Source organism: Sciurus vulgaris, assembly GCF_902686455.1.
Source record: "Sciurus vulgaris genome assembly, chromosome: 1".
Lineage (NCBI taxonomy): Eukaryota > Metazoa > Chordata > Mammalia > Rodentia > Sciuridae > Sciurus > Sciurus vulgaris.
Window position 1 is genome coordinate 106,548,964 of NC_136461.1, and position 15,552 is coordinate 106,564,515.

The 15,552-nt window shown below is 36.0% G+C and overlaps 2 protein-coding genes across 3 annotated transcripts in view; one reads left to right on the forward strand and one right to left on the reverse strand.

Moving 5' to 3' along the window:
- GDAP2 (ganglioside induced differentiation associated protein 2) overlaps positions 1-15,552 on the reverse strand; it is a 69,355-nt gene that overhangs the window by 40,170 nt on the left and 13,633 nt on the right. For both annotated transcript variants that reach the window (XM_079100330.1, XM_079100331.1), the window contains exons 4-6: positions 8,777-8,930; positions 8,300-8,388; positions 2,489-2,565 (exon numbers count right to left, since the gene is read on the reverse strand). In XM_079100330.1, the coding sequence (XP_078956456.1) occupies positions 2,489-2,565; positions 8,300-8,388; positions 8,777-8,930 (320 nt within the window). The remainder of the gene's footprint in view (positions 1-2,488; positions 2,566-8,299; positions 8,389-8,776; positions 8,931-15,552) is intronic.
- Positions 11,563-12,323, forward strand: LOC306664362 (transcription factor BTF3-like). Its single transcript, XM_079145177.1, has one exon. The coding sequence runs from the start codon at positions 11,578-11,580 to the stop codon at positions 12,064-12,066; it is 489 nt and encodes a 162-aa protein (XP_079001303.1). The 5' UTR covers positions 11,563-11,577; the 3' UTR covers positions 12,067-12,323.

Below are 15,552 nucleotides of genomic sequence, written 5' to 3' on the forward strand. Positions count from 1 at the left end.
AAGCAATCTGAGCAGTGCTTAGTGCTGCCCCAATGCTGTGAAGACAGCCTCCATCAAGAATAAAGACCTCACAACTTCTGAGCTCATACTGCATGCTGTCAAGGACCTCAATCATTTTTTGTGTTAGATCTAACACTGTTAGCTAGTAGACAATTCTAGGTCACCAAACCTGAAATGTGTAAGTTCCAGTGCTCCTGTCCTCACCCTCACCTTCACTTCTAGAGATATGTATCTTTCAAGACTCAGTTCAGATGCTACTTCCTTAAGTTCAATGTGCCTCAGGCTCCACTGGACCCAGGTTTAGTTCTTGAGGGGTGGGTGGGTGGGTGGGCGTTTAACATTTCTAACTATTTGTGAAAGACTGTTATTTCATGAGTTGTACTCTTTTTTAGAAGTTTCAAACTTCTTTTTTAAAAAAGAAATGGAATAAAATTCATACAACGTTATGATTTCCATATGGGTTGGTATACTGCAATCACTTTAAACCCATAGTACTTTATAGGCATTTGGTGTTCTTATTTTTTTTATCATGAAGCATTTTGCTTTTTTTAACAGCTTAGGAATTATCATTGCTCAGTATTATTCATCAATTATTCCTAACTATACTAAAAAAGAATAAATTCAAATAGTAAGAAAATAAATGGTGGCATAGCCTAGAAGAACAATGAAATCAATGAAATCATCCTTTGGTTTTCTTTTTGAACTGCACGTTGGACTGCATCATTTTTTAAATAGGTATGTAAGAGGACTAAGGATCCCAGTTTTATAGTCTTTTCATTTTTGGAAAAAAAACATATAATTTACATATCCTAAAAGTCAGCCTTGGAAAATATGTAATTCAGCACTAATATATTCACAAAGTTGTATAATTACTACTATCATACTTAATTTTATTACAATATCATCACCCCCAAAATCCATTAGCAATCACTTCCCATTCCTCCCTTTCCTAATCCCTAGCAACTACTAATCTTTTTGTCTCTATGAATTTGCCTATTTTGGACATTTCATGCAAACGGAATACAATACATGGTTGTTTTTGTCTGGTTTCTTTCACAATATATTCAAGGCTTATTCCTTCTTTATGACAGAATAAAATTCAACGTGTTTACTACATTTTGTTTATTAACTCAAAATGTAAGTTATTTTTACTTTTTGGCTATTATGAATACTACTACTATGAATATTTGTGCATAAAACTTTGCTTGGATCTATTCGTAGTACTGGAGATTGAATGCAGTGATGCTCTACCACTGAGTCATACTCCTAGCCCTTTTTCTTTTTTATTTTGAAGCAGGATCTCACCAAGTTACTGAGGCCGGCCTTAAACTTGTGACTCTCCTGTCTCGGCCTCCTAAGTAACTGGGATTATAGTTGTGACATTCATGTCCAATTGGATCTGTGTTTCTAATTCTCTTCTGTATATACTTAAGAGTGGATTGGCAGCCTTATATGGTAAATCTATGTTTAACTTTTAAAGGAACTATCAGACTATTTTCCAAAGCAGTTATACCATTTTTACATTTCTGGTAGCTATCTTTGAGAATTCCCACATCTTTACCAGCACTTGCTATCATCTGTCTTCATAATTACAACCATACTAGTGAGTATGAAGTTTCATTTCACTCTGGTTTTTATTTGCTTTTCCCAAATGATTAGTGTCATGGAGAATTTTTACACTGCTTACTGGTAATCTGTATATCTTTTTTGAAAAAATGAATATTAGCCATGTTTGTTTATTTTTTCTTATTTTCTGTATTTTATGTTTTCACATCTTGAAAAGCTTGTTGGCTGGGTAAGACTGCCCATCCCAGGGCTAGCTAATTCCTAAAACAGTAAACAACTTTTTGGGAACACATCTTGTATGTGCAAACCAATCAATAGTATTCCTATTTTTTCCTTTCCTGTTTTACCAAAGCACTGAGAGGTGTAGTAACTTGACCAAAGAAACAAACTGAGAAATATTAGAAGTTGAATTAGCCAAATAAAGCTTAACACGATAAAGATTTGATTTTTTAAAATGGTTCTGAATTAAACTGAAACACACTAAAACTACATTCAATAAAACATAAAAATCACAACTTTGTCCTAGCCACTACACCAGGCTGTAACTTATTTCCAGGCCAGGACACGCCAGAGCCTCATCAGCAAAGCAGTAGTTTTCCAGCTATGCTGCACAGACACCCAATGTGCAGGTGATGAGGCAGTCCCCTAAGAGCTAACAGAGGCAGCAAACAGAACAGCCCCAGAGGATAAGCTTGCCCTCACAGTGACAACAGTAAAGTGGTAAAAAATCCAAACAAAATGTTCCTTTTGACTTATTTTTAGTTCTCAACATAATCTTCAATACATGATGGTAAGTCCCACTGACAAATCTACACACAATTAGGGTTTATCTGCTGAAAATTCAGTAAATAGAAAATGACAAGACAAAGGCAAACACAAGTACAAATAAGATTTAAATAACGCAAAATAACTAGCAAAATACCTCTTCGAGTTCAGAGACAGCAAATACTACTTTTTCAATGGTTTCCCCATGAATCTCCAGAAACCGTCTTACAGTACCTGATGAAGAGAAAAAGATTAATCAATAAAAAATTACTTGTGTATAAAGAAAAAGTAAACTCTTTAAGGTTTTATTTTGTAAAGGACTACTCATCACTTAATTCAATCCTTATCAGAGAAGCCAACCCAGACTGCCCTTCATAAAAACTCTTCTGATTTGCTTTCTTCCAGAGGAATTTGTCATAGGCATTTTATGGAGGTCCCTGCTTACTGTATATCCTCTCTGCCCTCAATTATTATCCACCAGGATGGAAGCTCCACAATAGTGGACTTACTGCTCTATTTGCAGTATCTGTAACAGTGCCTGGCTAGGAAAGATCCTGACTCCAGACAATTTTGCCTTATGCAGCATATTCCTCTTTTTCCCTAGAGCCTCTCTTTTTGACCAGAACGATTTAGCACAAGTGGAAAGCATAAGTGTCTTCCTATTCATTAAGTTATGGTATCAAATGTCCCTTCACACAACCAAAGCTGAACTTTTTTTTCTTAATTTTTGTGTTATCCTGATTTTTCTTTTTTTTTTTTTTTTTTTTTTGCGGTACTGGGGATCGAACCCAGGGCCTCGTGCTTGCAAGGCAAGCACTCTATCGACTGAGCTATCTCCCCTGCCCCTGATTTTTCTTTATCAACTTCCTAATAACAAGACATCTTGGCCTTTTTTCAGTTCTTCATTTACTGGAGAACTAGATTTTGTCTTTAATCCTCATGCCCTACAAGATGCTTTCTACAACATTTTTATTTTCTTGATATACACATTCTCTTCAACTCACTATTAATTGCTCAGGGTTTACATCAAATGCTGACGGCTTCCAATTCTTTAGATTCTGTTATCTGAACAAAAGAATCTGAATTACCTATGGCCTACTGGACACATATGCCCCAATAACACATAGAAAACTCAAACTCAATGTGTCTAAATCCTGACCTCTGCCTTCTCCCGTGTTCCTTATCTGAGTTACACATCATCAACCAACTAGAATCCTGAATTTGCTTTGACATTTCCTTTGCCTCTTTCCTCAAACTGCATTTTCAAATGGTTCACATGATCATTAAATTCTATTTACTTCTCATATTCCTAATACCTACCCCTTCTGTTTTATCTGCTTTCAGGTTCTCAATGCTCAGCAGACATTTTGGCAAATAAGCTCTTAAATGTTCACTTTTGTTTTTCATCTAAGATTATATATACTCATGGTTGCCTGAGTTATGCTAACTCCTTATTAAACACTTGTGATGGCTCTATGCTGCTTATGGATTAAGATGTAAAGTCCCTAGCATGACACTTCTTACTCGGACCCCCAAATATCTCCCCCAACTCTGCTGCTCCTATTCAGGATGGTCCCTGACTTAAAATGGTTTGAGTCTGAATTATGATTTTTCAACTTTGCAATGGGTTTACTGAGAGGTAACCCCAACTTAAGTTGAGGAGGACATTTGAACATCCTGCTACTTGTGAATTTCTCACGCACTTTATAGCTATAGTGTGGATTTTTTGGAGGCCAGGTGTATTTTACATTAATATTGTATCAATTAAGGCCTACCATACCTTGGGCTATGATGTGCAATCATTCAAAAGAGTAACTAATAACTGAATTAACAATGTTTGGCTCTAGTTAGATATATATTGCCTATGTTGGTCAATGTTATATTTTAAGAATCTAGTAGAGCAGATCAATTTGTTGAAGACTGAACAAATATTTTCAGCTCTCTTTTAAGTAACAAATTTATTTTTCATTTCTTTCTCTATTCTGCTGAAATACATTTTCTTAAAAAATAAACTTGCAAAAAGGGATTTTCTTTTCTCCTATGTACATTAACACTAAGTTTTAATATTCACATATAACAGTTCCTCAGTACATAACTGGTATTTCCTTTAGACGACAAAGCATAATACCAAAGAGTAAGCCAACTGAATTCCCATAGAGTTCATTTAGAAAAGTAATCCTTCAAAAGGGGGGGAAAGAACAATCTCATGAATCTCAGTTTTTAATACTAACTGCCAGTCTATTGTTTCTTTCAAAAATTCATCTGTGCACTATTCTCTGTAACCAGTCAAAATGCCATGTGCTTAACATGTAGTGAAGATCCTTTAATTGATGAGAATGACATCTGGGAAATTAAAACTTCCAGCATGGAAACAATAAGAACAGCATCTTTTTTCTTACCCCTATAACCTCTTATGTACAGTACAGAGCCTCACATGCAGTAGTCATTCAAAATTTTATTGAATACCAGCCTGATGAATTTATTTCAATGTGAATGTTTCTTTAGGCTTTTTTTTTTTTTTTTTTTTTTTTTTTTTTTTAAAGAACTGCACATGGACTATGAAAGGAAAGATAAAAGTCTTGACATATCTATTAGGAAGATATTACTTAGGTACTTAGGTTTGCTGAAACCTAAGATGAAATAAATTTTGCCAACAAGTTAATAAATAAGAAAGGTTTTCATAAGAGTTACATCATTAAGTTTGTTCTTGGCCTATATATGCTACAAAAGTATACAAATCATTTGCTTTTCAAATGCTTAGAAAGTATTCAAGCAAACAAAAGGCACCATTATCTCCATATGTGCATATATTAAAAAATGAGATGCTATAGTTATGCTATTGGATTAAAGATGTAATAAACCAATGGACCTTATGCAATACAAATTACCTTGCTCACTTTAAAAGCTATTCATTTTTTTGTTAAATTTCTAGAAACTGCTTCAACAAAAGTCCTTTATTATCTACTATTAATCTTTATCTGCCATTAACAATTACTCTCAACGGCGACCTCTCTTATAGTCAACTTGGTACAGTGATTTATCTGGGACCACAGAGCTAGAGCTAGACTAGTATAGCACATGCCTATAATCATAGTAGCTCAGGAGGCTGAGGCAGGAGGATCCCAAGTTCAAAGTCAGCCTCAGCAACTTAGTAAGTCCTAAGCAACTTAGCAAGTTCCGTTCCAAAATAAAAAATAAAAGGGGGCTAGGGATGTGGCTGAGTAGTTAAGTGCCCCTGGATTCAATCACCAGTACCAAAAAGAAAAAGAAAAAAAACTCAATCTTCTCAACTCCCTATTTGGAGCATTTTCTAAAAGATACTACCTCTTTAAACTCTGATTTTATGATTAAAAATGGAAATAAAAAACAACTATGCAATAACAAGGAAATTGCTAAGTCAAATCAAAGAACAACAAGCCTGCCAAAAGCCTTGCCAAATGCAATGATATCAAAGGGCCTTTGTAAGGCACCACTTAGAGGACATACAGGTTGTAACACATGGTCTTCCACTAAAGGAATTCTAACTCAAACAGAATGAATTATCTAGTCAAACAGGCAGGTTTCTAGACTAGGGAGTCAGAAGGCCTAGACATAAGTTCCAAGTCTGCATAGTTCTGAGAATATGATAAATTTGAGTTCCTTTTGTTAATATAATGGACACCACCTACCTAAAACATACGGTTGTTAAGGAAATTAAATGGAATTTTTTTGTGCTTTTTAAAAATAATGTATTTCTTGAGCAAGTATCATGTCAAGCATTCTTGACAAATTTCCCAGGAAAGATGCATTGTAACTACAAAGATTTATAAACTCTGGAAATAGAAATATGAAAAGATAATATCCCTACTACTCAAGGAGTGTACTCCAATATAACATATATAAAATAAAACTATAAAATATGATTTACCACAAAATCCTTGAGCAGTATTGATTTTTTTATTTTAAAACAGCTTGGAATTAAATAAAACTATTTAAGACTGAAGAAGTCTTACCCAAAGTTTTAGGCTATATAATAATAGTTTGATACTGAATGTATAAATATTTGTGTAATTTTTTCCAGCTCCTCATCTTTAAAATCCTAGAAATAAAAGGGTCTTAAAGATCATCTAGTATAGCTTCTCTCCCAAATGGGGATTGTTTTCTAAAATATCATAAAGCCTCTGCATTGTGTTCTCAGTGACAAGAAATTCACTAAAATATTCTTCAGTTATAGATATTTCTATCTCAAAAGGGACCAAAATCCCTGTTCTTGCAACCTGGCGTTAGACCTTGCTTTCTACAATAGGTATTCTTGTCTACCATCCTTACAAGGATCTGTTAACTTCTGAAATAGCATATAAATTATGTATTTATGCACATTCTTCTAGATAAAGTGTCCACAGTTTTTCACTACATGCCCATTGTAGTTTATGATACCCCATACTCCCAAGAACTGTTGCTCAAAAATAACAGCACAGAATATGTCCATATTGAGACCTTTTTAGGTATTTGAAGACAGACATCATATTTCCTAAAAGTATGTTCTTTAGGAGAATACCACTAAGGTTTCAAGCTATTTGCCCTCTAGTTTGTCAGTGTCTCATGAGCTACGATATTTAGGAATGAACTTGAGATGTAATCTGAACCTGCATATAATACAGTAACACCATGGACACTCTGGAGTCAAACAGTGTATTTTGTGCATGTGTGCTAGGGATTGAACCCAGGTCCTAGAAACCCTAAGTAAGCACTCCCTCAATCTTTGCCCTGATCAATATGATTCCCCAGTTGCCAACGTGTGCAGCTCCCCACCAATCCCCTTCAAAAAGCTACACAGGTTGTGGCCACGTGGAGCCTGCCAGGCCAGCATGGGTCAGATGAACCCTGTCTGATGAGTGCCAAGAAATTGAAAGTGGGGGCAGACCCGGTGAAGATTGCAGGAAAGTTACTCAAGGACTAATAGATAAGGCTGATACTCTCCAAGACCTGATCAGCACAAATTTTGACCAATAGCACTGGTACTTTTTCAAAACTGAGTAGCATAAATTTGGATTAACAGTGTTGACCCAAGAGCTATATAAACCCCTAGACTAACACACTGGAGTTGCAATCCCTACTGGGTTCCCTTTTGATCTGTGAGAACTCTGTCTCCTTTCTTCCCACTTGAATAAGAACTACTCTTTTACACCCACTCTTCCTTATCTGTGTATTTCATTTTTAGAATTCACGAGACAAGAACCTAGAAAGAAGAAATTGGTGGTGAGCTGCTGGCATCTTGCTGCAACACTTGAAGGCACAGCCTGCCTTTAAAGAGCTACTTACTACATAACACTCAATAGTAGTGGAGAAGAATTTGGCTTTGTCAGCTATGATGCCTAGAGCTGACACCAGTGGTGTCCTCTACCTTGATTAGCTGCTAACACTAAAACAGGCTTTCTTGGCTGCAGAGGTCTGTAGCATAAGTGGACCCCACCCACCAGCAGAAGCAGAGAATTGATTTTCATCTCAAACTCTGGTTTTACCACTGAACTAAAATCCCAGGCCAAAATGGTATTTTTATAGCACATGTATGACGTTTTGGCTTATATTGATTGGGGCCCATTCTCTTTTAAACCTAAATGCAGGGTTTCATATTCAAACAGCACACTCAAGCTGTTTAAATTGTAAAGTGCTAAACGAATATGAACTATGAAGTATTTTGAATTCATTGTTGCAGACTGTTAAGATTATTCTGAATCTGATTCAAACCCAGTGCATTGGTCATATTTCCTAATTTGGTAACACTAGAATTTAGTAAGTATTCTGAGCTTTTATTCAAATGGATAAAAACGTTAACTGAGAAAGTAAACTCCACAACCTGTCAGTAAAAACTTCCTTCAAGGGTGCCATGGTCATTTAATCAATTAACCTTCTTTGACTGAGACTAGTTAAGTAGTGACAAAAATGTTTTCAGACTTGATTTAGGTACAGTGTATCCAATATTACTCACGAAGTGCTATGTGTGTTGCATCCTCTAAAGGATAACCTCGTTTTGCAGAATTGATGACACAGAATCCAACAGAAGACATTGACTGCTCTCTACAATCAAACAGAAAACATAAACGTTGCATTACAAGCATTTATAATATATACATAACAAATGCAAATCAATTTCTCCTTCCCTATCTTCTCAACAAATTTACTGTAATAATTAACCCAATCGTACATTATAATAATATATAATTTAATCACTCTCTTTGGGGGGTTACACATTTTAAGTATAGATTAAATAAAATGGGAATAGGTTAAATTCTGTAGTTACTCAAATCTGCCCTATTTATCCTGCTGTTTGAAAAGATCTATCTTCATGTCCTCCTAAATTATCAACATCCTTCAAAAGTTTGATTTCCATAGTTAGGTTCATCTTCAAATCCACAGTCTTTAAAACTGCATGGCATACTATGTCCAGGAAATGAGTAGACTATACTTTGCCAGCTGAAGTACATTTCTGTAGCAGCTGTACAGGGAACTCTCAGCTGCTGTGCGATAGCGGCTCTTGTACTTAGGTCCCACTGTGTGAATGATGAACCGTGCAGCTAGATTAAATCCTTTTGTCAATTTTGCTTCACCTGTTCGGCAACCTGGGAACAATGGAAATATACATAAATTTGGAGGTATTAGGGAAAACAATAAACCAAAGCATAAAACAGAGAAAGTATCAAGAACTTTGACAAGTTTCAGTCAAAAATATGAATCAAAAATAAGCATTTATCTCTATTCTTTCTGACAGTGAAGCAATACAACAGGTATAAGCACAAAGAAAATGGAGGAAACATGAAGCAGAGAAGCATCATCAAAGTTTTAAAGGGCAGAAAGTCAATGGACTAGGAATGACTGACTTACACAGAGAAAACTAATAATGGGGGTAACCAATATGAAGCAAAGCAGATCTGTACAGAAAGGCACTGTTGGATTCAAGATAGACTGTCATGATTTAAATTCTGAGTCCATGATGTCTCTATTATCACTGAGCAGGTGCTTGGCTCATTATGCCATGATTTCTTATATAGGGGAGATATTAGTAGTACTTTGCAGGATTGAGTAAATATATTTCAAATGCATGCATGCAGTAGTTATTACTATTATTATTATTACTGGAGAACACTAGAAAGATTCAGAAACTGGAGGGCCTACATACTTCTATAGCTATATTGTGAAGTGGGACCAAAAAGACATTAAGGTTAAAAGCTTGTATAAAATCAGCCAAATCTCCAACAACCCCTCCCCTCAGCCAGCAAAGCAAGGTTTTCTTTACCACCATCGCAGCAGGGAGGTAGTTTATTCTCAGGAGATGCTGAACTAGAGTGTTTCTGGATTCTAGAACCTCAGGTACAGCTGAAAAGAGGGGATGTAAAGTGTACTACTTATCAGTAAAAGGTCAAGTCCCCTGCCGCTGTTTTCTAAAGTTGACACTCAGGCTTATAATCCCTGGAACATTCTTTTCTGAGAAATTATGAGGCCTAATCTAAAAGACTTACAGATTGTGGTAACTGAAGGATGTACCCCAATAAAATCATATGGCTTCTTCTCTATCATCTGCTTCAATACTCTCTAAAAAATAACTATTGTCCACTGTGATATACTGAATGACCTTATACCCTCAAAATTCATATGTTGAAACCCTATCCCCTAATGGGATGGTATTAGGAGATGAAGTCTTCGGGAGGTAATTAGATGTTATCATGAGGATGCAGCCCTCATGAACAGAATTTGTGACCTTCCAAAGTATCCAGAGATCTTGCTTCCTCTTTCCATCACATGATGATGCAAAATAAGTCTGCAATCTCAAGCCAGAAGAGGTCCCCACCAGAGCCTGACTTGCAGGCACCCTGAACTCAGATCTTCAGCCTCTAGAAATATGAGAAATAAATGTCTGCTCTTTATAAGTCATCCATCTGTGATACTCTGTTAAACCAGCTTGAACAGATTAAGACACTCCTGCTCACAAAACCTCCCATTAGCCTTTTAGTTCCTCCTTGTTGATAACATCAAGATCATGAAGAAGGGAGGACAGCCTCTAACTAAAACAAAAGGGGGATGAAACAAAGTAATGCCCAAGAAATTCACAATGCAGGGAAGGCAACCTAAAAAACAACCTCCAAATCTTGACACCATGAATACTACTCTCAGAGAGGTAAGGGAAGATATAGTATCTCTGAATCAAAAACAACCCTATAAAAAAAGAATATTCAGTAACTAGGAAGTAGCATTGATATAACTTTTATAGCAAAGTGAAAGCTATGATAGCTTTTAAGAGCTAAAACTGAAGTTCAGGAAATTATCCAGGAATTAACAAAAATAAAAATAAAATGTGGCATGACAAAGAAGAACACTAGAAGATTTTAAATAAGAAAGAAAAACATCTAACAGTATTTCTTCAGAGAATAGAGTACAGAAGAAATGATTAAAGAAATAAGACAAGATATTTCTCAGAGAACTTCCCAGACATGAATTTCTGCAATCAAAGAACATACAGAATACCCAAACCACATGAAGGCACATCACTATGATATTTCAGAACATCAAAAATAGAGATCACACAGCTTTCAAAAAGAAACTGCTAACATACAAAGAAACAGGAATAAGAATATCATATGATTTCTGAACAGAAATTGTCAAAACAGAAAACAAGAGAGCAAAAGTCTTCAAAATTCTGGAAAATGATTTCTAAACCAGGACTCTATTTCCATCCAAATTACCAATTAAGTCTGAAGGTAGATCTCAGTAATTCTGCCCCATTGTAATCTTTTCAGAAATCTGGTAGATTTACTGACAAAAATGAAGGAGTGCATTAAAGTGGGAGAGGGCATGAGATCTAGGAAATGAAGGATTCAATTCATTAAACAGAAGAAAGGATTTCCTAGGATGATGTTAAACACAGTTCCTGGACAGTAAGCATGGAGCTGGGATATAGGGCAGTCTAAAGAGAGAGGGGCGAATGGAGGTTTCCAACAGGGGCCCTGTCAAGACAAAAAAGGGCTAAAAGAAAAACTCAAGTGTTTGACTTTACTGAGAGGAGATTTCTGCTTGTATTCAAAGTTTGGGGTTGAGTCAGTGATGGGTACATTGACAATTACATAAAAAAATCAAATCCAGGCATCACTTCCAGCCTCCCTCTAGCTGCCATCTTGCATCCCCTCATGTGTGCGCCTAATCTCAGCTGGTCTGCCAGAGACCCCCTGAGAGCCAGCCCTAGTACCCGCGCGGCCCCATTTCCACTCCGACAAGATGAAAGAAACTATCATGAACCAGGAAAAACTCGCCAAACTGCAGGCACAAGTGCACATTGGTGGGAAAGGAACTGCTCGCAGAAAGAAGAAGGTGGTTCATAGAACAGCTACAGCAGATGATAAAAAACTTCAGTTCTCCTTAAAGAAGTTAGGGGTAAAGAATATCTCTGGTACTGAAGAGGTGAATATGTTTACAAACCAAGGAACAGTGATTCACTTTAACAACCCTAAAGTTCAGGCATCTCTGGCAGCAAACACTTTCACCATTACAGGCCATGCTGAGACAAAGCAACTGACAGAAATGCTACCCAGCATCTTAAACCAGCTTGGAGCAGACAGTCTGACTAGTTTAAGGAGACTGGTTGAAGCTCTGCCCAAACAATCTGTGGATGGAAAAGCACCACTTGCTTCTGGAGAGGAGGATGATGATGAAGTTCCAGATCTTGTGGAGAATTTTGATGAGGCTTCTAAGAATGAGGCAAACTGAACTGATCAACTTCTGAAGAAGATAAACTTGAAGAAGTTACTGGGAGCTGCTATTTTATATTATGACTGCTTTTTAAAATTGTTTTGTTTATAGATCTAATAAAATCTAGATCTAATATTTTTAAGCCCAAGCCCCTTGGACACTGCAGCTCTTTTCAGTTTTTGCTTATACACAATTTATTCTTTGCAGCTAATTAAGCTGAAGAAGCCTGGGAATAAAGTTTGAAACAAAGGTTAATAAAAAAAAAAAAAATCAAATCCATTAATAACCTATAGGAAAAAAAGTTGTCCAAAAAGACACTAATCTGTTTTCTAATCAGTTGTGAACAACTTTGTAAGATGGTGGTGAAGGGGGAAAATAATCTGTAATATATGTATATGTAAAAGAGGGCATGGAAGAAGCGCAGTTTAATCTTTTACTCCCACAATAAGATGTCCACTGATAATGAAATAAAATCAGCACTGTAGTTTTAACGTATCACTTGGAAAGAGAAGGTAAATAACATAAGGCACTTAAAGGGTTGAAAGTGTTTATCCCTGGAGAATAGAAATTGTAGACAAGGCCAGGGCAGATGATTGACTTTTGTTCAAAAAGAACACAAACTCCACTGACTGTTAAAACCATATACATTAATCAATAAAAACCTGTAAGCACAAAATGACACTCAAGAGAAAGCCAGGAAAAACTCATTGTCATCAATTGAAGCAGCTATTAAACCAATTCTTCATTTTTCAAATTGGTTATTAAAAGAACTCAGCATTTATCCCATTTCTCCAACACAACAGTAACACAGAGTAATCAAATAATACTGGTTAGTGAGGAAAGCTCTACTTTATAGAATACCAGTTAGTAAAGACGGATGAAATGGTTGAAAACACAACTTCATAGGCTTAATAAAAAATACTGATTCAGACAAGAATTATCAATTTGGTATTAAAACCATCAGGTGAATATGTGAGGAAAATGAACAATTGTAGAGTCTAAATAGGCCACATTTGCCCTGCCCTTGCCTACCTCAATTCCTATTCTCCAGGGATAAATACTTTCTACTCTTTAAGTGCCTTATGATATTAACCTACTGTTTCCAAGTGGTATGTTAAAATTATAGTGTTGGGTTTTTTTCATTATCAGTTGATTTCTTATTGTGGGAGTGAAAGATTAAATCGTCTTCTATCCTAAAGTTTTCAGTCACCAAGGGTAAATGCACAAATGGAAGGATCAAACTGCTGTCACCCCAATTCAGACAGCAATCTTTGTATCAGTGAAGCATCACTAACAGGTCAACCAGGATTTACATATCTTCTAATATCATAGAACATTAAGTGTACAACACAACATCACCTATGAAATGCTTGATTCCATTAGATATAAATTTCAGTTCACAGGGCATACAAACTACATGGTACCTCAAGTAAATCTGACAAATCTAAAAGGCAGAATATTTTGGAAAACAATTGGCCCCATTCACTCAACAAGTCAGTGACATAAAAAGGGGACTGTTGGATTAAACACACACATACAAATTAATGGGCATAACAATAAGATGCAATATGTGTCCTGCACTGCATACTAGTTTGGCTCTGAATTAAAAATAACTGCAAAGGACATTTTTTGATCTACTGGAAATTGTAACTAGCATTTGGGTATTAGATAAAATTTCTGAAATTAGAAAGTGGAATTCATTTGCTGAAGATGATGAACTGCCACACAATAGGTACATAATTCTTATTTGGAAACAGTATACATAAAATTATTTTACTTTGGTTACTAAAGACAAGAATGTGTGTATACACCCACAGCCACATGCAGGATAATCTAGAATAATATGCACTAATGTGTTAAGGAGGTGATCTCTGGTGGGTGTCAACGTGAAGCTTTGAGTTATTTTTAGCTTGTGTGCATACAATTTTCTACAATTTACATATACTGCTTCCATGACTAGAAAATGATTATTTAAAATAAATAACTAGAAAATTATTCTTTAAAATAACCAGAAAATGATTACTTAAAATAAATAATATGAATGAATTATTTTGTTTAAAAAAATAGCAAGCAAGCATGGAAACACTGAGGCAGTCAGTTTGGTCAATTAATCCTGACAATTTTAGATCAGGGTTCAGAAAGAGAAGAGAAGTTTTACGTGTTGTGAATGTTCTGGGTTTGGAATAACAATTTTCCTCTTGAAATCTTTACTAATCGTTAGCAAAAACTCTAGACCCTGAGTTATGGTAAGTACTGCTACACTGCTTCCCCAGTTTTCACTTTTTCTTTCAAGTCCAAATTTCTTCTAATCTTAAAGCTTGAATTTTAAACATCACTATAAACATTTAAAACACAGTCCTGAAAGTATTCTTAATTCTCGTAAAATAAATGTAAATCCATTAAATAACTTTACTTGTACCCATAACTCTGCCCAGCATGCTGCCCTTGGCTATGCTGTGCTGAGGAGCATGCTGCAATGAGAAGCTGAGTATCTGAGTATTAAAGATTAGCTGTGACTTTTCAACTTCACTTGTTTCTCTCCAAATTCTAGCACATGTAGGAAGGAATTTGTTATAGTTTGGATCTAGAATGTCCCACAAGGTTCATGTATTGAAGGCTTGGTGCCAAGTGTAGTAAGGGCTTTTAAGAAGTGATTGGAACATGAGGGCTCTGATTTCATCAATGGATTAATCCATTGATAGTGTCATAATTGAATGGACCATTGGGAGGTGGCAGAAAATGTAGGAGGTGGGGCCTAGTTGAAGAGAGTGGGTCCTTGGGAGCATGCCCATGGGGACTGTCTCTTGTCCCCAGACCCTTCTTTCCTCCCTCTCTTTCGGCTTCCAGATTGCCATGAGGTGAGTAGCTTCTCTCTGCTATACCCTTCTGCCATGATGTTCTCTGTAAGGCCTAAAGCAACACTGTAAACCCATTATGGACAGAAATCTATGAAACTGTGAGCCCCCCCAAAAAATCTTTCCTCCTTTGTTTTTCTCAGGTATTTTGTCACAGTGATGAAAGGCTAACATAGACAATGAAAGCTACTGAATACTTAAAACAAAAAGAGTGCTAACCATAAAAGGACAGAGCAAGCAAAAAGGGTAGTGGATGAATCCCTACTCTGTCAAACCTTCATGTTTAAATACTGAGTAACAGAACACATAATCAGCAAAACTGTAGTGATCCTGGTATATTCTACTCTTTTTGCACATGTATATACTTTAATCTATATTTTTCTGTTTGAATTATATGTACTTTTGGCTGAACAAACATGAATTTTCAGACTCTATTCTAATTCTTTAAAGTTGAATATCACTGGTTGATCTAGTCCAAAGAGCAACAACCCCACAGATCTTCAGTTTCATAAAATTCCAAAATTCAGAGAGTGAATCTAAGACTGATTTTAATGGGGGATAATTTGGATACAATACGCTAATCCCGCCTGTCCCATGTTTAGAAAGCTTTATTTCTTAGAAAAATTTCTCTAATGAAACTGAAAATGTT

Coding starts and splice junctions, on each gene's coding strand:
- LOC306664362 (XM_079145177.1), top strand. CDS start 11,578: ATGAAAGAAACTATCATGAACCAGGAAAAACTCGCCAAACTGCAGGCA.